This window comes from Pithys albifrons, chromosome Z, assembly GCF_047495875.1.
Source record: "Pithys albifrons albifrons isolate INPA30051 chromosome Z, PitAlb_v1, whole genome shotgun sequence".
NCBI classification, from domain to species: Eukaryota; Metazoa; Chordata; class Aves; order Passeriformes; family Thamnophilidae; genus Pithys; species Pithys albifrons.
The window spans coordinates 69,892,263-69,916,701 of record NC_092497.1 but is presented as its reverse complement, the minus strand read 5'-3'; the positions used below and the strand labels follow the sequence as shown (position 1 = coordinate 69,916,701).

General features: G+C 37.3%; 1 protein-coding gene across 5 annotated transcripts in view; it reads right to left on the bottom strand.

Moving 5' to 3' along the window:
- The window catches only part of CCDC171 (coiled-coil domain containing 171), a 150,466-nt gene that overhangs the window by 81,453 nt on the left and 44,574 nt on the right, over window positions 1–24,439 (bottom strand). For 3 of the 5 annotated variants that reach the window (XM_071580374.1, XM_071580376.1, XM_071580375.1), the window contains exons 11-17: window positions 22,164–22,267; window positions 19,298–19,387; window positions 17,225–17,425; window positions 15,196–15,363; window positions 13,163–13,351; window positions 2,976–3,480; window positions 2,115–2,231 (exon numbers count right to left, since the gene is read on the bottom strand). In XM_071580374.1, the coding sequence (XP_071436475.1) occupies window positions 2,115–2,231; window positions 2,976–3,480; window positions 13,163–13,351; window positions 15,196–15,363; window positions 17,225–17,425; window positions 19,298–19,387; window positions 22,164–22,267 (1,374 nt within the window). The remainder of the gene's footprint in view (window positions 1–2,114; window positions 2,232–2,975; window positions 3,481–13,162; window positions 13,352–15,195; window positions 15,364–17,224; window positions 17,426–19,297; window positions 19,388–22,163; window positions 22,268–24,439) is intronic. The other 2 variants (XM_071580377.1, XM_071580378.1) reach the window with 2 other exon arrangements.

The following is a 24,439-nucleotide window of genomic DNA, read 5'->3' as shown; positions in this document are numbered from 1 at the left end:
GTAAGTTACCAACTGCTTTGAAAGACAAAATGACCCTATAATTCAATTCCACAAGGAACTATACCTATAGTAATTGGGAAGAGGATATACTGTTCACATATACAAAGTATATGCATTTTAAGTACCTGCCATGAAGGATCAAGGAATTACAATAAAAGCATTAAATTATATACATTATGATGTGTATCAGAAATAACACAAATGCATGTATACCACAAAGGGCAATTAAGTCTTACATTAAATAAATAAAGAAAAAGACATTGGAAAGTATGAAATCTTACTTCATTGATAGCTGAAAAAACAACTCTTATCCTGTTTTGGTGAAATAGAACAGTCAGCAGGATTAACTTAGTACTATGCAAGACCTAAATGTTCATGTCAATCTTCAAAAGTTTTGTATATGTAACAGTTGGTGATATTCGTATTGAAAACCTTGGCCTTTACTTACTCTGGCTTATCACAGTATAGATTCTGTTCTAACAAACCTAAACAACAAACCTTACAAAACCCCAAAGAAAACCAAAAAACTCCAACACTAACAAAATTGTATTGAAACTCAAGCTAAGAGATCATTTCAAGACACTGTGGAATAAGAACCAAACTAACAAACACTATGAAGGGGAATGATCATCAATTTCAAGCCAAAGCCACACATTTAAAAGTGGTTTTTTAAAGTGACTCAAATCACCAGGGTGCACAAGCCTAGATGTTCAAGTGTCATGTGAATGATCTGGATTTGTTTTCTTTCAACTATCTCAAGTAGTTCTCAGAACTTAGCCATCTTTAAACATAAATTTTAAGACATCTTTTTCATACAGATAGCCCCTTCTTATACCTACTTCCTTCTGTGATGTGCAATCTAATCTGGAACTGCCATTATTTAAAGATCTGAACAGAGCAGATGTCTCCCCAATTGCCTATTTACAGTGTTAAAAAAAATTCAAATTCATTTACATCAGTTTGAAGGTTTAAGTCTCACTTAAAATATTACTTACAGAACATAAAATAATTTTCTAAGTGTAGGAGCTCTCATTCAAATATATTCCTTCAGAGCCTAATTACTTCAATACTTCTGGAAATTTCATGTCAAACTTTAAATTATTTATTACTATTTTTTGAACCAAAGGTTCTTAGGAGTCTTTTAATCTCATGAGGAACAGAATTCCTAGAAATACATGAGCAGTTAGACCTTGAGGTTCTGTGAAAATTACTTAAATAGGGATAAGATACGAAAGAAGCACCAAACTGACTATATCCATAACATTCTCAGAATGGCTCTTCCCAATTCTCAAAATCAAGCCTGTGTTGAGTGCAGAGATACCTCGTAAATCAAGCCCACCAGAACTCTCATATACTTCAAACTGGCAAAATATGAAATTTAGGGTATTCTAACTAGCCACTTCATCTGTGCTGCTGCTGAGTTTCTCTTGATTCTTCTTCAATTTGCTGTTCCTACACAACACTCCATACACAGGCACACTTGCATTACGAACCCTCTGTAAATACTGTGAAACAGGGTTCAAACTTTGCTCTGTAGGGCTGTAAATTTATGTTACTGAGAAGAGGATGATCTAAGAAGAGAGCACCTGTGTTGGTTTAAAGGTAAACTAGTGGGAGAAAACTACAAGAACTAAGGAAGACAGCAATGCAGATAAACCAACTAAAATCTTACATCAGTTCTCACCGCAAATAAGTTAAGGAAAATAGTTAACAGCTGGGAATCATGAAGTGACATTTCCAGAGGCTGACACTATAATTTTCCATTGGCAAAGTATAATTCTATACGAGGAGAGACTGAGAAAATTAGGGAATCTAGAGACAAATCTAATTAAGTGTAAAATTAGAGAGGGAACACAATAGATACATAAAGTAAGGACTGCTTTACACTGTGTAAATTGAGACTGTTTATATGCTTCTAAAAGTACTCTTGGCCTTCTACTCCCATGACTCTATACCCCAAAAGAATAAAGTACCATATCACCAACTAAAGAAAATTAATCTGTTCCAACAATACAAGTCTCAGGAGATTTGATCCAGAACAGTTTAGATAAAACCTTAAAGATGGCAATGATGTTCTTTAATCTTCTAATACAAGAATACACTTTTAAAATTACCTGGTTTGTTAACAACATCCTGCAACTCAGTGACAGAACCGATTATTGCAGCAAGAAGGTTAGAACTGGTAAACCAGCTGAGTGTTTCAACACAGTCAAGCTCTTCCCCTTCACAACCTGTGAAACAGAATTGTAGCTTGCAAAAATATAACTGAATAACTTAGACAAGACACACTACTATCTCCAGCTCTTTCAGAAATTGATGAACACTAAATATATAAGCCACAGACTAACTGTTCTTTCAGAATAATTTAGACTGGATTAAACATGCTTCCAGAACTTTTATAATAGAACAGTAGATCAATCTTCTAGTTTGGAAAACATTTTTTATTCCATTTTTCTTTTTAGGGGGACGCATGAGCTGGTCTGGTAACAGAAAGGGACAAAGAGGCTAAATAATCTCTAAAGAAAATTTAGAAATCTCATACTAATATTTTACCTAAATCAGTCAGCAACTTTTTTGCATTCTTCAGTAGGAAATACATATTGAAAGCTATTAATAAGAGGGTATATCTTTTCAAAAAATATGTTGGTGAGCAATAATGTAGAAAATGTCAAGATATTTAGAGATCCAGTAGTACCCAGTTCTAAAATCCATAATGCAAATATTGGGGATATCGAACATTGCGAGTTCATGTCTGTAATTGAAACTTCATTTGTAATACTTAACAGACTAAGCATTTCCTTTTAGGGGAAATTACATTTGTCAAGTAATCTAAAAATCACAAGTTCAGAAATTATATTTGTAAAAATGTTATTCAATTTCTCTTTATACACTATTTATAGTAATATTACTACATGTTATTCACTAAATGTGTCATTTGACACAACATTTATCAAAAAAGAAAACAATTAGCTTACTTGAGAGATTACGCTTGCCTTTGGAATCTCCTACACAAACTTGAATTCCAATGCCTTCTTTTAAGCCATTTGTCCAGGTGAAGAGGGAACTAGAAGACTGGGCTAACACTTTAAGTCTGTTAGCTGCCAAAACTGCAATCACAGCTCTTCGGAATACATAAATCAGGCCTTGGAATTTTCTTTTACTTATTTTTACTTCATTTTGACTGTTATTTTCATCATCAGAGAGAGCACGAACTAGGGTCCTAATCTTCTGGTGCACTAGTTCATATAAGTTGACCTGATCCTGAAGAAGGTCTCTCTGGGAAGACATAGCACACAAACGGCCATAGAGAGGATAGAGGGCACCTGCCAATAGTGCACAGGCTGCCAGGAGAGATGAATGCTCCTTCTGAAACTGTGTTAATGTATTTTTCACAGAAACATTTTCAACAGCCAATTTCTCCTGACTTTTTTCAAGGACATACATTTTTTCCTTATTTTTCTCTGTTGTTTCTTGGTATTCCTGGGATAAGAGGGAAAAAAAAAAACCAAAGAAATAAAGCCAGAAGAAATATTAACAACGAGATTTTTTTTTAGGGAACAAAATAATTTTTACCTAGACAAAAGCAAAAAAAAAGAAAAAAACAAACAGAAAAAAATGGTTCTTTGACATTTAAATAACACATATTAAAGAACAAAAATTATCAGTAAAGATGATAACAGTATCTCTTCTAGTAAACAGTTACAGAACCAGATATATGAAAACAAAGTAATAATAGTGGGGAAGTTTTCACAATCTTCAGCTACAAATGGATTCCGGGTTTCTGATGATAATCCACTTAGGACTGCAATAGCCTACACAAGGTCCAACAGCACCTGGTTGTCCATAATACAGTTTTATGAGTTGACTTAACACTTAGAGCTTATGTGCTCCAATTTCAGAAAGAACATTGCTCTACAAAGTAGACAGAAAGTTAGTGTAAGGGAGAGAAAAAATTAAGGAAGACTCTGGAATGTAAACCTAGACAGATTGGAAGCAGCTGGAAAAGGGGAAGTAAAGGTGATCTCTTAATTACTTTGTAATCAACCCCCTACTTATAATATTCACAGATTAATTAGGTCTCATACAGAACTGAATTTTCAAAAGAACAGGCAATACAGATATTTTTATTTTGACTAGTGCCATTACAGATTTTTTTAAGTTACAGAACAGTTTATATTTTCTTCTATATGCCGTGAAATAAGGAAAGGGAGATTTAAAATATCAAACTAGTGTGGCAAAAAGAAGATGCTAACAAGTCAAGGAATGCCAGGACTAAGGTTAGACTATGCAGACTGTAATTCTTGCACAGGAATCAAGACACTGTGCTGGAAGCTCTAAGTCACCTCAGAGACTTAGACTGGCTTCTTGACACATGAGAGCCCTCTGTGATTGGAATGGTAACCACATTTAAACAGGATCCACTGGTAATAAATTTTAGATACTGTTGACAAAGAACCCACAAGATCCAGTTAAATGCATATGCTCCAGTTGCAATGCATGGTCCTAAAAAGGCAAACATTGATGGAATGACAAATCCATATGATGAAGAAAATTGAGGATTATGGTAAATTTCAGGTACCTCCCACAGAGCTGCAGACAATTTTGTTAAAAATGGGGTGAAATTATTCCTTCTAGCAGTGGTCTAAAGAAAAGTAAAATGGTATCAACCAGCCACATTGTCATGTGTTCTACTTGGTACAGGTCTTAAGCAAGTGGTGGTGGTGGGGGGGCATTCCAGTTTCTTTTCCCTCCTCCATCTTGCAAGCACAACAGGATAAAAAAATGTATAGCTATCCCTAGAATGAAAATGGAAGCTTCCATACTTTGCCCTAGTCAAAATCTCAGTTCAAATGTCTTTCACCAAATAAATATTTTATTATTTTTGTATGGAGGGGAAAGAATTAGTAATGCTATTCAAAAACTTCAAGTGACACAAAAACAGATTAGGCTACTAAAAAATCTAATAATTTCAAAATACAATATACAGGCCACATATGTCACTTTTAATGCTAAAATTAAGTATGAACATGCACAATACTTTCAGTGCTACTACATTATTTACAGTGTTTGATTTTTATAGATAAAAACCCTGATAGCATGACTGGAAGGAACTGAAAAGGTAAGCCGAATTTAACAAACAGCTTAGGTTTCTGGCCATCACAGGTGAAAGGTCAGTATCTAAGGAACCAGACTGTGATCCCTACAGGGCTCTTTGGCAGCAATACCAACATTCAGTGCTCTGGCTAATTAAAGCTTGTTTTTGTGCTAACAGTGATATGGTAATATGCAAGAGTAAATAAGACAATTTCTGACTTCAGAAATGTAGAAGTTTTGCAAGAAAATATACTTTCTCATTTTTACTGGCTAATAATTTCTTTTGTCTTATCAGACAATGTTTTTAGTGTTTTCTTTAAAGCTTAAAAGCACAGTTTTTCAAAGGGACACACACTTTTCTTCCTAAAAATTGTCAAGCTGTTTTCCTTTGCTATTTGAGCTTTGAGTGGCACCTCACTGAGTTGCAGAACTTTGTCAACTCCAAGAAATTTCAATAAAAAATCAGGTGTTTCTACAAAATTATTTTATCCTACTTCTTACTGTGCCCTTACCCTTTGTTCTGGCATGGAAATAGAACTGGAAACTAGAAATATGATGACATGGAGACTTAGAAAGGTTTCCTTTTGCAGCTCTGACTCAGCATGGGTGGCACCAGCAGGGACAGTGCCCACTCCACCATGTACTCAAGCTGCCCCCAGGGACAGCAAGCAACCAGGAGCACAATGAACAGAGAGGCAAATGGATTGCGGGATGTCAGCCAGGGCACCATGATGCCATTTGAGCAGCAGTTCGCAGGGGCAGGACAAACAGGAAGGACACTGAGGCGCTGCCAAATCAAGCACTTAGCTCAGTTGGCAGTCATCACCCTCCTTGAGAGAGCTCAGGTGTGGTGCCCACTCGGCCAAAAGTTGCTTCCTGTGCACACATCACAAAGGACAGAGTGCTGCAGACAGAGCATCCATGAAATGATGCAGGGGTCCAGGTCTTAGGCTGCAGGAAGTGCCAGAGCTGCTCTCAGAGGGCAGCAGAGAGAACAGCTGTGAGAAATGTGATCAGGTCAGTGATCTGCTTGACCTAATGGCAAAGTTGAGAGATGAACTAGAAAGTCTAAGAAGTATTAGGGACTCTGCGCAAGAGACGGAGTGGAGGAGCCATACTGTACCATGCCTTAGACAAATGCAACCACATCACAAGAAGCAAGGGATCCCCCACCCTCTCACCACCAGACAGAAGGAGGGGACCTTAGAGAGAGAGAGGTGACTGGAAACATGTTTCTGCTTGGGGTGGCAGGAGAATCTCCTTTGAAACTACCTCAACTTTCCTCACTTTATGCAATAGCTATAAGGCCCTGGAATCTCAGAACCAGGGAAACAAGAATGTGAATGAAAGTCCATCTGGGTTGGACAGATCAACTAGGGCAGGGCAGCCTACCTCCCCCATCATGACCTCTTGAACGAACAAAAAAAAACAAAGGTAGTAGTAATTGGTGACACTCTTCAGAGAGGAATGGAGGACCCAGTATGCCAACCAGAACCAAACCACTGGGAAGTGTGTTGCCTTCCTGTGGCCCTGAGTAAGAGACATCACCAAGAAACTTCCAAGCCTGATATGGCCCTCTGATTATTACACATTATTGGGTTTGCACATGGATAGCAACAAAGACTCAATAAAAAGGCTACAGAGGATCAAGAGGGACCTCAGGGCCTTGGGACAACTGGTCAAGGGATATGGAGCACAAGTTGTGTTATCTTCTGTCCCACCAGTTGCAGGAAACAATGGGGGAAAATGGGAAAATTCTGCAAATGAACACCTGGTTTCAAGACTAGCATTCCCAGCAGAATTTGGAGACTTTTGGTCATGGGTCAATTTATATGACACTGACTCTGCTGACAACAAATGAGATCCTCCTGTCTCAAAGGGGAAAAGGATCTTAGCCTAGGAAGCAGCAGGGCGCATTGAGAGAGTTTCAAGCTACATTTGAAGGGGAATGGGGAGAGAGCCAAGCTTGACAGAGATAACGTATGGGAAGGGGAAAGCTAAAGTCACCACCTAAGCAGCAAAATGGGAGTTAAGAGGCTATACCTCCAGTAAGCACAAGCATCCAAAGATGTAAGCACATGATAGGACTATGGGGGCATCCCTTTGCACATCCACTGGGACATCAACACAATTAAATACTTCTATAAAATGCCTGTACACCAATGCACACAATATGTGGATCAAACAGATGGAACGAGATGTGTGTGCAGCCACAGGGCTTTGACCTTATTGCAATTACGGAGATGTGCTGCAATAGCTCACATGACTGGAACGGTGTCAGGAAGGGCTACACACTGTTAAGGAGAGGAAGACCAGAAGGTACAGTGATTGGAGTTGCCCTCTGTGTGAGGCAGCACTTGGAATATATTGAGCTTTGTCTTGGGGTGGGTGATGAGCAAGTCGAGAGCTTGCAGGTTAGGATAAAAGGGCTGGCTAGTAAGGGTGACACTGTTGAGGGTGTTTGCCATGGGCAATCTGACCAGGAAGAGAAAGTGGATGAGGCCTCCCATGAGGAGCTTGAAGTAGCCTCACAGGCAGTGGTTCTTGTGAGGGATTTTGTAACTGTCTTGTGAGGGATTTTGTAACCACCTTGAAATCAGCTGGAGAAGCAGCACAATGAAATACAAACACTCCAGGAGGTTCCTGGAAAACAATGACAACTTCCTGTCACAGGTAGTAGAGAATCCCACAGGGAATGCTGTCATGCTCAGCCTCACACTAACAAACAGGAAAGGCCTTTCTGGTGATGCAAAGGTTAGGAGTAGCCTCGGCTTCAGTGGCCATAACATTGTAGAGTTCTGTATTGGCTGAGGAGGAAGCAGGGCTGACGGACTTCAGGAGATCTAATTTTAGCTTCCTTAGGGATTGTGGAAGAATCCCATGGGAACAGGTCCTACAGGGAAGTGGGATCCAAAAGAGCTGGTTGATATTCAAAGATCACTTCCTCCAGGCTCAAAAATGATGTATCCTGATCAGCAAGAAATCAGGCAAAGCGGGCAAGAGACCTGTAATAATGAATTAAGAACTCCTGTTATTACTCAAGCACAGGTGGGAAATACACAGGAGATGGAAGCAGGGTCAGGACACTTGGAATGAATATAGAGAAGTTGTCAGAGTAAGTAGAAATAAGACAAGGAAGGCCAAGGCCCATCCAGAATTAAATCTGTCCCAGCATGTCAAGGACAACAAGGCATGTGATCCTGCCACTCAGCCTTACTGAGGCCACATCTGGAATACTTTGTCCAGTTCTGGGCTCCTCAGTAAAAGAGAGACATGGAGGTCTGGGAGTGGGTCCATTAGAGGATAACAAAGGGACTGGAGCATCTCTATTATGAGGATAGAATTAGAGAGGTAGGCCTGTTCAGCCTTGAGAAAAGATGACTGAAAGGGGACCTCATATGCTGTTACCCATAACATTCTCAAAGATAAGCTCAAGAAATGTGGGTTAGATGAATGGACAGTGAGGTGGATGAAGAATTGTCTGAATGGCAAAGCTCAGGGGATTGTGATCAGCAGAAGCCAGTTGGAGGCCTGTAGTCAGTGGTGTTCCCCAGGGATCAATACTGGATCCAGTCTTATTCAACTTGTTTTATCAACAACGTGGATAAAGAGATTGAATGCACCCTCAGCAAGTTTGCTGATGACACTAAACTGGGGGCAGTGGCTGATACATCTGAAAGCTGTGCTGCCATTCAGTAGAACCTTGATAGGCTGGAGAGTTGGGTGGAAACCCAAAGAGGTTCAACAAGGGTAAGTGCAGGGTCCTTAATCTGGGGAGGAATAACCCCAAGTACCAATACAGGCTGGGGCTTACCCACTAGAGTGCAGCTCTGCAGAAAAGGACCTGGGCATCTTGGTGGATAACAAGTTGTCAATGAGCCAGCAGCATGCCCTTGCAGCCAGGATGGCCAATTGTACCCTGGGGTTCATTTGGAAGAATGTGGCCAGCAGGTGTGGGAAATGATTCTGCCCCTCTACTCAGCCCTGATGAGTGATTTGTCCAGTTCTGGGCTCCTTAGTACCAGAGAGAAGGAGGTACTGGAGAGGGTCCAGTGGAGTGCCACAAAGATGATCAGGAGTCTGGAGCTCTTATGAGGAGTGACTGCAGGAGCTGGGCCTGATTAGTTTAGAGAAGACTGGAGGGGATGTCATTAATGTATATAAATATCTCAAAGGTGGGTGGCAAGAGGACAGAGTCAGACTCTTCTCAGTGGTACCCAACAACAGGAGGAACACTGGCCAAAAACTAAAACACACGAAGTCCCACTTTAACATGAGGAAGAACTTTAGATTGACAGTGTTCAGAGCACTGGGACAGCTGCCCATGGAGGTCATGGAGTCTTCTCTCTAAAAACATACAAAACCCACCTGGATGCATTCCTGTGTAACCTGCTCCAGGTGACCCTACTTTGGCAGGGCGTTTGGACTAGATGATCTTCAAAGGTCCCCTCCAACCCTAAGTATTCTGTGATTCTGTGATTCTCATCAGTGGCTGATGAGTATCTGAAGGGAGAATATAAAGAGGGTAGAGCCAGGCTCTTCCCAGTCATGCCAAGCAACAGGACAAGAAGCAATGGGCAGATACACAAGAAGTTCCACCTGAACATGAGGAAGAACTTCTTTACTGTGCGGGTGACCGACCACTGGAACAGATTGCCCAGAAAGGTTACGAAGTCTCCCTCAATGGAGATATTCAAGAACAATCAGGATAAAATCCTGTGCCATGTGCTCTGGGATGACCCTGCTTGAGCAGGGAGGTTGGACCAGATGACTTACTGCAGTCCCTTCTAACCTGATCCATTATGTCATTCTGTGAGTCTGTGATTCCCATATTTATGCTGTTTTTCCAAATATATACACCTATATATATATAAACAAACAACATCAAGAGCCCTGTCCCCCTTCGCTGTGGTCTAGTACAAGGGCCAGATAAGACAGTTGGATAAGGTCCACCAAAGAGAGCTGGTGGATCAGGACCACTACAGTTATGCATACTCCTCCTCCTTTTGCAGTGATTGCACTAACTTTTGATACAATTACAATATATCACATTCTTTATCTAATTCACCTGCCTTGCTGTAAAAACAAGGCCTTCAAACAAACAGGAAAAAAAGCCAATAAAAGCTTTTTTTCTCCCTAGGGCACTTTTTCACTTTGCTATTTAGCAAACCTTTTATTTTCTGTTGAAGTTGACATTTTTCAAGCAGTTACAGAATTTTTCTCTTATAATGTGTTTTTGCATATCAGAACAAAACTCTTTTATTTTAAGTCATTGCCACAAAAAAATGGGAACAGATTAATAAGTATCTGTATAATAAACATACAACAACTGCTAGTTCAAATTCAGAGGACATTTCCAGTGAGACCATGAACAGCCTGAACAAACAATTTGTGTGAGGACAAGGAACAGGCACAGTAACATTTTCAAAACGGCACAGTAACAAATCAAGAGGACTGGACTCCTGCTACAAAAGGCAAAGAAAAAGGATACGCACTTCCAGCTCCACTGAGTCCACTGACAAAGAGTGGTATCTATAGAGTGCCTTGTTTGTTGCTCATCTATGATAAGGCTACTCTGGGAATTTCTGTGCTATGGAAAAACAGTGAAAGTGCTTTCAGATTACACCATCCATCTGACCTATAGTACCAGCTGTGAAGTAGTACCTATTAACATCCATAGATCCTATCTTGGAAAGAGGAACCCTCAACGGTACTGGCTGGGAACAGAAACAGTAGCAGGTGTCACTGCTACTAAAACCCCTAGATTTTGCAGTATTACACTTCAGTTACAAGGAGACCACTCTGAAAAGCCCTAGCTCTCTACTGACGTTCTAATAAACCAAAACAATAATTTTCAAGATACATTACTCATACTGCTGTGCAGTGAGAGCTCTCTGTTAGCTCTTCAGATTATGGATTAACACACTTTGTTTTGCTTTCACGTAAGTAGCAACAATTCAAAAACTAGAGAAGTCACAACATAGGATCTCAGAGGAGAAAACATCTAGAAGCAAACACGGAACACTGGTTGAAGACAAAGTTACAAGTAAAAGGAAGCACCCCATGATGTACAAATAGCTTGGTGCAGGACAGCAAAAATCAGTCATCTTCCCTTTTCACTAAAGTGTGTGTAATTAACAATCAGACCTTTGGATAGAAAATGCAGCAAATTGCTACAGTTTCCCTGTTGGGCTAGAAGAAGTATCCTAGAGTGAGGAGATTTGCAGTTGTACAATGAAATATTGGCAAATTACATTTCACTTTCACTAATTCTATGTTTCCTATAATTACTAAATTTATATATTGCATTCTGTATCTTTATGCAAACACTGGCAAGTCAGTAAATCTAAAAGATCCTTTAAAAACGTTCTGTAACTTGTGGTACATTTTTCCTTGTTTCCTTTGGAAATAAGGCTGTGGCAGTCTGTCTGCACACCTCTGATCAAACAACAATGGTCTTGCAGAGAAATATGGCTAACAGGGTGAAAATGCAATAATAAAAGTACAGTTAAATCTTCAATAAAACAGACAATCAGGATTAGGACAGCACTAACTAGAGACATCCATGGACCCTATGGATCCCAGGAAAGGAAAATCTTAATCTGGTATTTGCAAATCCAAAATCCAGAAGAAATCAGACTGGCTTCTTGACAGTTTGACACTGAATGGTAAGGAAGACAAAACACAGGATGGAAAAAAGATTGTTGAATCATCTACATGTATACAGACATTGCACTACCTAGATTACACACTACCAGCTTGTACTCCATCTGCGTTAGAAAACATGCCAGATATTTCTAAGGGGAAACATTTCATTTTTAGAAACTCAGTAGTCCTGTATAGCAACTTCAAGATATAGCAAGACAAGTAAAGTTTTTTCCAAAAGACATGCCTAATGCATGCTCCACAAAAGAGTAACTTGTTTCCAGTACATGCTCTGCATGCTCCCATTCAGCTGGGAAGACTGGCAGGTTCAGCACTAACTCAAAGAATGACTCAATAAATGCACAACACCAATTTTTCACAAAACATTAGAGTTCTGAAAGAGATGACTCAGATCTTTCTTTTGCACAGCATCCCTAAGAGGAAGAGATCTACATTGTGTAAATCCACCATTTCTTAAGGAAGGGAACCTCATTTTTAAAATTAAGCTTTCTCATTTCACTATTCTTTTTGCTGGCAATGATTTCATAAGCTGAAACTACAGGATGTTGGTTAAATTTAATATAAATCTGGATGCCACTCATAGGGACTCTTTTAGCATTGCCAATCTCCAATGTCAAATGTAAATATTAAGCAAATAATACCAACAAGATTGTAGCTCATTCCTATGGAACTACCATAAAATGCTCTGTCGAAAGAATACTTTATAAATATATTTTTCAGCATGCAAAGACTTCCAAGCCTAAAATCTGAGTCAAATCCAGTATTCTGACGAAGTAAGTTTCATGTGGCAGTCACAAGCATCTTATCTACTCCATTTCACAACACTTTTAATTGAAACACACACAAAGGAATGCAATTGAAAACACAGTGAACAGTGGTTGCAGAGTAACGATGAACGAACCAGACTGTAAATAACCTTTCAAACCATCAGCGACAACAGTTTCTCACTTCTGACGCTTTTTTATAGTTATCTATGTAACAGATTGTTGAAATCTACCACTGTAAATGTTAATTGGTTCTTAGGGTCAGAATGTATATAGCTAAATATATATAGCTAAATATAGCTAAACATACTGTTACTCTACACAGTCTTTGCAAAGTTTGACACTGAAAAAATAACTACTGCCCTATAAAATTCTTAAAACAAGCATGTTCAATCTTGAAGTCTTAACATTCTCAAAAAAAAGCACTAGCAACTGTAGGCTAAATTAGGCAATTCACTTCTGGAATGTTTTAGCAAAGCCATTTATTTCTTATTATAAATTAAGTTAATACTAGCATAGGGTTTTGGTTTGCTTTTTTTTTAATTTTAAACTATTTTGAACTGGTTAGGGGTTCAAACTACTGAAATGATCAATTAAATATTTACAAGAAAAGAAATCAGAAGTTTAGAGCACTGTACCTGTGCCCTTGCATGAACTTCTCCAAGGAGACCTGAGTACTGCTCTTCCAGATACGTTTTTTCTTTCTGCCAACAGCTTGCTTGTATTTTCATCTGTTCAGCCATTTTGTTAAAAGCATCTTCATGGCTCTGCTGAAGCTCCTTCATAGAACTGGATTTGTTTTTACAAATGTGTTCTAGGTGAGATATCTGTTACAAGCATTTAAAAATAAATTCTTGAATCTCTGTAAACCACAGATTATTGCAGCATAAAATCTAAACTGTAATTTCTTCAACATATTCATTAAAATTAAATCTCTCATGACAAATTATTTACTTTAACTATGCAACAAATAAACAAAAGTTTGCTTTCAGTTCTGCCATTCTTATAACCACCTTGCTGATAGTTGTTGCCTTCTTTGTTGCAAACCTGAACTGGATGGACACTTGATGTATTTTTTTTAAATACATGTGCTGCTAAAGTAATAATCTGAGTATATCTGTGCTTTATCAGTTAGCAAGAATTGCAAACAATAATTTAAAAAACAGTCCTTAATTTACTTTGTTTCAGTGGAAAGTCAAGGCATTCCAGATGCCACTAAGAAATAAAAGTATTTCAGGAAATTTTAGTGTACATAATGTTTTTCTCACAAGTAGCTCATTAGTTTATGACATGTTTTCAAGAAGTGTGAAGGGATTCTCTGGATAACTTAGCGGCTCCACGCAAAGTAAATGAAGGAATGAATCAAGGTAACAAGGATCTTTAAATAGACACTACATACTTTATTACTAGGAACTATCAGAAAGATACCTTCCAAATACATCCCACAGAAATGCAAAAAAACACACTTTGTTCTCAAGAAAGCAAGTACAACACCGGTAACAATACTGTTTAAAATCCCTGAAAGGCTGGTAAGTACATGAAAAGAGCACTAGGGACCTCACAGTCAATATAAATAACCATAATACATTAAAAAGCAAGAAAGAATAGGGCACAACACCCCCAAACACTCTCAATGTTTACTCCCTTCTCTTCCACTGTCTTTCCTCCTTTACTTCAAAAGGAAAACAGAAATTTACATCAAATCTGCATAATCCAGATTTTATCCTATCCCTCTTTTGTAATTTCAGTTGACTGCAGCTGTATTTATTAAATGATGGGCAGAGTTAAAACAATTTGCCATAACCAGCCCTATACCTTCCTTGGGCCAGAAGAGTGCTCACAATTCCACAATATGTTAATTGTCCAAAAGAGCTTTTCCTTTCCCATGACTGAAAAATAAAATGTCAGGGCAGACAAATTTGGGAGTCACTCTTAGACTTAAGACTGGCCTGATCCATCAAGCCAGAAAATGAACTGAAATCTTAAACACTGGCAATGTTAGTCTGTGGAGTCAGTTTAACTTTTTGGAGAGAGGTCTTTCACAAAAATGCAGGGAATTCTGCACAGAAAGGCCATGAAAGCTTAGTTATATCAAAACAATTCAGAAAAGTACAGCTTCTCCCTATAACAAATATTGACATGTTTTATAAAGATTAGGTATTTTCTATTTGTGTTTCTGAATACAAATTTTATAAGCCATGTTATAATTAAATGAAAAAATACACTGGCATTCTTTCAAATAGTACCTCTGAATCATAAACATATAATTTAAAGATGATATTCCTAGAGTAAGTGCATTTTGTTTCTGTATTATGGTAAAATAAAGACTTGCTTTATTAGTGTAAATGACTAAGTTCTTTGAATTGCTTCATCAGTAAGATTAATTTATTTTCTTTTAATTAGGTCCCTGTGGCTAATATTGGCTAGTACTATTAGCATGTCCTGCACTGAAAGTGGAGCTTAGAGACTTCATACAGACTTCAGTCACATTTACATGCCCACAGCAATAGCATCAAACTGAGTTGTAGACAAGCCATAATTAATGGTATTGAATTATTAACGCCCAAATTCTTTTTGAAATAAGATGAATGTCAGTCCTTTTTAATGATACTGTGATGTGGACAAATGTCACTGAATTTAATAAAGGTAGCTGGTGCCTAAGGACACTTACCTTCTCATTAGCCCTGTTGAGGTCTAAGATCAGGGCATCAACATTCTCCTGCAAGACTACACAAAGCTCAGACCAAGAGAATCTATCTACCATGCCTTCTGGTTGTTTTACAAGCACACAGCCTGCTACCAAATGCTGGTATAAGCAATGGAGAAAGGTTAGTTTCTCCTGAAACAAAAAGAAAAATTTACTGTTGTCTCTGAACAGTGTTAGAATCAAAATACATGCACCATGTGGACAGCAATATGAGCTGTATGCATAAAGGTGAAAAAGAGCCTGCAAAGCTTATTCTCAAACCTTTTACAAAATTCCTCAATTGCTAATATTTGTAGTCATACATATTGAAACAACTGTAAGAAAACAAGTTTTACAAAATTTGTCTAATTAGACATAGTATATAAATAAAGATTGGTCTTGCAGTGGCCACAACCACACCTGATACAGATAAAAATTTCCAAGCTATTAGTATGTGCAATTCATTTATTCATGTTAGTACTTTCAGTTACATTCAAGCTGTACCCACTTCCAACATCTGCACAGCATGCAGAACATTGTCTGATTGGCTTGGCAGCACAACACACCATTTATACAACTATCACTCTAAAGTCTTTTTAAAATTTTTTTTGTATGGATCATAATATGAGACTAAATGGCCAGACAAAATAGGCTTATGGATTCATCAGTTAAATTCCACAAGCCATGACTCATTCATTTACACTGATTTTAGTCAGTAGTATAATAAATTGATGCAAGTTATATAAACTTTAGCAACAAAAATATGCAATAGATATTCCAGCCTGCATGCTTTTAGTACATTTAGCAACTTAGATTAAGACAACAATACAAAGAGGTACCTCAAAAGTCACAAGAACAAAGGCTGTAAACCATTGTAAACGTTCCCATTGGTTTTCAGGGGCCTTCGATGAGGTTTTACATTAAGAAATGGTGGATAACAGAAAAGGGGAACTAGGGTTTTTCTGAGCCCTTGCCATTACACTTAGGTGCATTTTCTAACAATTATTTCATGGTATTTTAGGCAATTAAAAGAAATTGTAGTTTCATTTTGTTAAACTTTGTTTCTAACAGATCTGCAAATTCCCCAAGGAAAATCCAGTGTGCCACCATCATTACATTTTTGCTTGGCTGTGATAAACCTAGGATGATAATTATCGATTTGGAGTGAAAAAGGGGATTCCAAGACCCTAAATCAATTCACACATGTTGAATGCAACCACAGCGTTGTAGACATGCTGACTTTACAATATAGCCAGACTTCCAGTTTCCTTCACTTTAATCATTATCTGATGTGTGTAACAATTCCAGCTGCTTCATGTGGACCCTATTTAAATACCAGACTGTAAGAGTGATGGAAAGAATGTTTCCTTTTTCCTAAGTTGGCATCCATGTCCAAATCTGTGGAAATAATAAGCTCAATATGCACAACGACTAAAAGTATGTAATTGCCATTGCTAACACAGAACCAGTTTTTTGGGGGAAAAGTCAACAAAATTAACATGTCCTAGTACATATAAGGAAAGAGATAAATAGTAGTTCTGAAATTAAGACATTGTGAGCTCATTCCCACATATAGCAGAACACAATGACCTAACAGATAAATAATAGTTTCTAGGGTTTGTGGCATGCACACAAAACTACCACAGTGCCATGTGAATTAGTAATTAACACACGATAATGACAACACTATGTTACAATTGTAAAACATTTTTGTTAACTTTCAGTTTGAAAGAAAGAAATAATTGCTTATCAGGCATAGCTTTCAAATATACTCAGTTGTTCAAAAATTCAAAATACTGGGATGGTTAGGATATTACTTCTAATACAGAAGAAAGCAGAACCAAAATGTCCTGAGAGCTTGCAGATATTAAAGGCATATTGCAAAATATGTATCTTAAAATCATATTTTAGAGATAAGTCTGCTAAGACTGAGAGTAACCATCTGATGTATGTAAATGTATAAAGTTGAGATTAAATAAAGACTCTTTGACAGTCATCTTGTCTCTAGTAATACCTCCATATCCTTCTGGTAAGCCCTGGTAAGCTTCTGGATTTCATTTTCAGATTCTGTGGCACGTACTTTCTCCTTCTCCCAACATTGCTGTACATCCTGTAGTTTCATTTTTAAAGTTTCTATTAAAGTCTCTCTGCCTGCACACCTAGTGTGCAGATCATTTAACTCTTTATTGGCCTCAGCCATGGTATCCTGAGCTTCCTGTAAAAGAGCATGGAACAGAAAGGCTGGTAAGAATTTTACTCTATGAAAAGTTACCTTAGTTCAGTGGTCATCATCTGAGGAAGTAAAGCCATATAGGCACATGTATTCACAAGACTGCAGGTGAAGTGGACTGTATCTTTCAATACTTGAATTTCAAAATTACAATAGATCCTTTCCAAAGCTTGTAACTAGACAGCATCAGCATCTCTGACTGGTAAAAGCTCCACGATGCAATGACCTTCAGAATCCTCTCAACCCCCACAAATGAGATGCAGAATGCAAGGACGTAACTTATCCTCTGCAGAGTGCTAAGCTCTCAGAGCTAGTGAAAAGATACATTATTTTCTTAAGTAAATCTCTGATCTGTTACAACCAAGTCCATAAGCAATACAGCTGTTGTTGCTTACTGTATCTGCATGATAACAAAATGTGAGGACTCTCTTTGGAGGTTTGACCACAGGAAGTAACTAATAATCAGAAATGATCATATATACAACCATTATGTTATCAGCACCAAATCTTACCAGGTAAACAAAAAACTTAATACTCTTCCCCTTTATATCCCAAATATTGCTGAGACAGAGTGGACAGATACACATAGCTTTTTCTCCTATCAGCTCTAGATTTCCAGCACTGCTAAAGTTTGCAAAAGGTCAAACTGAAAGCATTGTGTATTTTTCATAAAATTGTGGGGTTTTTCATAAAATTATAGCTCCTTATATAGAAAATGAAAGATATTCCCATAATCACCAGACAATGACCACTTTTATTCTTCTTCATGAAGACATTAATATATTAAAGCAATGTAAATTTTTAACACAAATGTTTTCAGACTGGATCTAGCTTTTGCTCATCTATACAGTTTTATTACCAAACATTCAAAGAGAGCGGAAACTGGCATATTGCATAAAAACCAGCACCACCTCTGTGTAGCAAATTCAGTTTTTTCATAAAGAATATAAATATCTCTTTCAATGGGTTGCAGAAATTTTAGGTGTCTTACAAAGGTGCTGTAACAAGTAGAAGTCTTAGGTCTTCTGAACAAAAATTAGTAAAGAAAGTTCAGATCAGATGACATCATGTGCAAGCAGCCATTAATGTGAAGACTCAATGAAAGTTGCAGAAAAACACTACACAAAAACATAAAGCAGCATATATCCAGCAGAAGAGTCTGAAAAACACTAGAGACATTCTATTTTCGCAGTAATAAAATACACTGCCAGTTGGGAGATTAAGTTTAACCATGACTTCAGAACTTCCTCACTCCCTTGGCCATTGAAGTAACCAGACAGAACACTACAGAAGTGCTGTCTGCAAAAAACAGAGAGGAAAAAAATATTCTTGTTCAGAAACTAAAGAAAAGAGTTTTCAAGTGTTTTTATCAGTTCTCAGGGTGGATTTTACCCTAAGAAATTTTGGGCCACATATTGTACAGCTGTTAAAGACAACATGAACTACATGCATTACCTTTCTGATAAACACAAACCAAAAAAAATTAACAAAGGAATGGATATCTTTAAGAAAATATACCTTCATATGAACAGAGGTAATTAAACTCTCCTTTTCTTGAGGAAATTACGTAAAAGAAAAAAAAGTAATGATGCCAATTTCATTACAATACTTTGGAAATTGATAAATATATTTCAAATTATTTTGGAAGTACAATCATTGAAATAACCAGTTGTGTAGTCTACAGTAGAAACCACAATAAAGTTGTAAGGCTTCACACAAGCTTACAAGGTTAACTAGTCTGCTCAATAGAACATAATGATATAGAGACTTACTCAGATAAGAAAAAGAGATGTCTCAAATCCAGAGAGATACTTAATCCAGAATTTTCAAACTCTATGTTAAATTCATTAAACATACCTTAAGATCTTGTCTTAAAGAATACATTTTCTCCTTGGATATTTCAAGTTCTTTTGTCATCTTTTTACACAAAGCCTTTGTTTTCTCAAACTGTGAAAAATAACAGAAAGGCTGCATCATCCCTTCAATATAAGGAAGAACTTTGTATACAAAAGTGAAAAAACAAAATTGATTCCAATCCCATTGACAGTTTTTGTACACCAAACAATCTAAATAATGTGCCATTACAAAAGCACTAAATAACTCTTTTATAATGATTTAAGATAGAGTAGTGGCAGAATCCCAAACTGAGTCCACTATTAACTATCTTATTAACTCTCAAAATATCTGAAGAGAACACAGACTGTGAAATGCACTTGAAAGTGTAATAAATTCAGATTATGATCTGGGGAGTGGTTTCAGAAAACAAGTTCTCCCCTCGGTGGCCATTTGCAGAAATTGTCCAACTACAAGCTGGACAATTCTTTACAAAGCATTGGATAGTACCTACATACTGTAAAAAGCAGTAATGTTCCCAAGAGGCACAGTGACTGCTGAACTCTTTGAAAGGTTACAAACAACTATCTTAGAGGTGGCTCATGACAATAATGTATACTTTTCACTTTCAAAAAAGATAACAACATATCAAAATAATGTCTTTTTGTTTTACATGATAATGAAGTTAGCAATAAGAAAGTCTGAAAGAAAGCATTGATAGAAATGTATTCTAGTAGAGGTTACTTACTGCAAGCATCTGAGATTTAAGAAGCAATTCAGAAGTAAAATACCCCACTTATAAAATTGACAAATTACTTTGGAAATTATGTTTTTGTTTATATTTTGATGTCAGCCTACCTTGCAGAACCCTTAAAAATAATTACTGTAAATTATAAAATGCTACTGGAATATTTCCAGTCTTCTTGTTGATTTACTAGTCCTTTTTAGGTTTACTAGTCTTTTCGTTCTCTCCAAACATATTCTAGTGACGGCACTATACAAAAAGTCAGACACTAGTTACTTATAAAAACCAAAACACTTACACACCTTTCAGTCACACAAATGAACTAGATCATTTAACCTAATGTTTAACACAGTAAGTTCAAGATGACATATGACAAGTTTACTAGCATATTACATGCATATATACAGGTGTACAGGTACATTAACAAATTCATCAATATGTGGAGTCTTGTTGAAAATCTTTCTATAAAGAGAACAACTAATAATTGCTCAAAAATAAACCCCTACTGTTATGTATTAAAACACCCTGTTTTTATTGCACAGTGCCCTTCATAGTCCCCTTGTGCATTATTGTATTATTAAAATTTTGTTATTAAACATATCTAAGATATAAAAACCCAAAAGCAGACTACTCTGTAGGGGCAGAGGTAATCAAGAAGGACAGAGCATTGCCCTTTCCATGCACCGTGAAGGTGCTCAGTGATCTCTGGCTCTGTATGACAACTTCAGGGTCAGTCACATGCAGTCCTACTGGGAAGTCTTGTGGCAGGTCATCTGTTGGTCCTGCTCTGCTTGTGATTTATTTTCCTTGACAGTCCATTCTTCTTTCTGTCAGAACACTCTCTTTGCTTTCTTAGAAGCCACCCCCTTGGTCTCCCCACTGCTGTCTCTGGCACAGTTTCACAACAAAGAACATCACTAAGCCAAAGCCTGCTGAGTCGACTTTTCAACTGTGCTGCCTATCACGTGACATTCCTCCTCCCAAATAACAATTCACTGTGGGTTATATGTTCACAGTTACTCTTCAGCTTCCAGACTTGAGTCTCAGAAGTGTTTCATAATGACTATACACATCAGTTCTCTTATCTCACTGGGAGAGACTTAACAGTGCTTGCTGTTTAAAAAGTATAATTGTTTCCATGGTCCCTTATTTTTGTACCCATTGAACACACTCAAAGGTCTTGCAGGAGACTGTTCTTTTCACAATAAAAGGGGCAAAGCTGATATACCCTTTTTTTACCTTTTTTTTAATGTGAGTGATTACCTAGACTATGCTTTTGTCAAATCAAAGACAAAACCTAGAAATGAAATATAGTACTGACATTTTTACAATCTTGCCACATCTTGCCTTTATGTATATGCCAATTTTATTCACAGATCAGCTAAAAGTACAAAAAGTTTTAATGGTGCGGTTAACTTCTCTCTACGGGCTTTAAAGTCAAAAATTTATAAAACTTATACATCCAAGAGGGGACATATTAGCAAACAACATAAATGCAAGGCTGTGACTTCTCAGACAGTGAAATAAAAGGACAGTAGGGCTGCATGGAAAACATCTGATTTTATTCAAGGGCAAGAGTACCAAAATTGAAATATTTCCTTTATTCTCTCAGATAACTCAAAGAAAGTATTGTAATGGCTCTATTTTAATTGAAAGGACAGCTAAATAGAAGACATTTCACTGAAAATACACTTAGAAAATTACACTGTTTTTTAAAAGTTCAGGGGCATGATCTTTTGCATAACTGATAGCAATGACTAATGAGGCTCAACCATTGTGTATTTAGGAATATTGTGGTTTATGCTGCCACACTCTAAACCCATCATCTTTTAACTAAAATCCTACATCTGAACGGCTTTTTATCCTAAATGTTTTTTGAAAATAACCCCAAAGAGGTTTAACAAGAAAACAAAATCAAATTAAACTAGAAAGACAAACTCTCTTCTCCCTGTCCCCACAAATGTAAGTGAAACTTCACCGTAAGGCAAGTTTAGAGAAATTGTAGTGACAAGAGATTATTTCTTTGGATTTACTTGAAGCTGTCACCTCAACATTCCCACCCTTCTGCCCTTTTTTACAAGCAAAGCATATGTACTGCTGCAGGCCAAACACAATACATACAGAGCCAAACACTGCAAGTGTTACCTCATTAGAGGTATCTTCCAGCTTGTTCTGGTAAGCTGTCAAGGTATACCTCAAAGTCTCAACAACAGAGCAACTCAGAGGTTTATCTTTGTCATTACAAGTGCCTGAATGGAAACAGAGAAAGAAAATTAAGCCTTAAAGCCACAGAGAAAAAAACTACTCACCCTGGATGAGAAGTATTAAAATTAGTCAGGGCTTCAGTGACAATACAAAACACTGAATAGCAGCCTTGTTTGCCACAACAGATGCAGCTGAAAAGCCACACTTTCACAGTAAATGTAGCTGAAAGACACTAGTATAAAAGCTTTAATACAAGATATAGACCTGTAAATTCTGGATTACATTTATACTTAACGTATTTGATATGCAGTCTGACACATAATTTCTACTGTGGTCAGGCCTGCGTTGCTCAGTCACCCAAGCCAACTCCAAAACCACACAACCACACACTTTGAAAAACATGTTGTCTGAAGGTTAAGTATGTTACACTTTTCCCGACATTATTTTACTGTTCTGACTAAACATGCGTATTACAATGCAATACTTCATTTACTTAAAAGATTTACTAAGCCAAAGATCACATGGTTATGTTATGCTTGGAGAGGACTTAAAAACATTTTAAATTATGTTGAATTTCTTTACAAGGGAAATAATAATAAAAAAATATTATCCGTCTGTAGCATCGGACATAGCTTTTCAAGTATAAAACTGATATACCCATTAGATACACACTACACTTATTTATTAAAACTTTAGACAGAGACTTCTGATCTGGTTGCCTTAATTAAAGTAGTATGAACAAGGCTGAGTATTCTAAATACCATATTACAATGCGCCAAGAAAGCAAAACTACATGGCATTGATCATGAGGTCACAACATGTCAGCTGATATTCAGTTTCCAAGAACAACCCTTTTTTTTCTGCTGTGACACATCAACACCAGATTATTGACAGATCATTCTTCTCAGCATTATTTATATTACTATGCAGCATGTATAAACTTATTTGGTAACAAATTATAGCATCAACTTTTCCACAAGTAACAAAGCAACACATACTTGCAAGATTGCTTTCACTGACATAAGCAAGATCTGCTCTACAGCACACAAGAAAATTTAAAAGAATGCACATACCAGTGACAGACTTCTGCCCTAGCCTAGCAGCCACTCCAGTGGACACCTATTTACCCTAGTTTCTAAAGGTCCACAGAGTCAAGGAAAAGCAAAACCTTCTTAATGAGACTACAGAGCCCTCAGAATCCTAGAGGTGTCCCAAAAAGCAATGTTACACTTAGAATCAACCTAAGAATTCATAAAATCTGACCTTTTGTCAGTTTAGATTTCACACTGAAGAAAGACAAGTGACACCTTACTATAATTTTTATCACTTAACCACAGATATAGCTACACACAAGGCTCCAGTCCAGTCTCCTCGATTACAAGATTAACTTCTTGTTACTACCCTTTGTAGGAACATTTTGCAGTGATCCTGTTGCACAGAAAACATAAACTAACATTCTTCCCATACCTGTAGCTCTAGAGGAGTGGTAAGTTGCAATTCTCATTCCGTTTAAGATAATACCTATTCAGTCAATCTAGGGGTTATCTTTCATCTCATAGTGTTTATCAAGGTGTCTAAATAATGTATCACCATTTCTTAATTCCCAACCTGCAATGCTGTCAAAGAAACATTAATTTACATCATGTTTGCCAAAACTTGACTTTTGCCAGTAAACTTGCCATGCTGTCATTCCTTGCCTTTGCTACCTCTGTTTCTAGGTAGCTCAGTTCTGCCAACAGAAATACCAGATTCAATTTTCCTGCACTAGCAGAAAACAAGGCAATGGCTTTAACACTGGCTAAATATTGCCTGTCTTCGTACAGCTATGCAGGAGACATGCAACATAATCTAAATGGCACTCTGCTGCTGCAGGGGCACTGTGTAAGTAATGAGCAAAAAACTCAAAACTTGACACATATGCCTAGTATTGTCTAACAGTTTGAGGGAAGGATTTTGAGAAAATGCCAAGTTCAATAACCATCTAGGAGGAATTATACAAGTGAGTAAACTCTTACACCTGCTTCTTCAGACTTGGTCCTAGCAGCACTAGGATAGAGAAAATTTTCTTCATAGAGGCTCATATGGTGCTGTGTTTTGTATTTCTGACTAAAACACTGCTGGTTCACCTGCATTCAATGGTGAGGTTTACTGAAACCAGCTAACACACTTAGAACTTTACACCCACTTCACTTTTTTCATATTAGTATATCCACAAA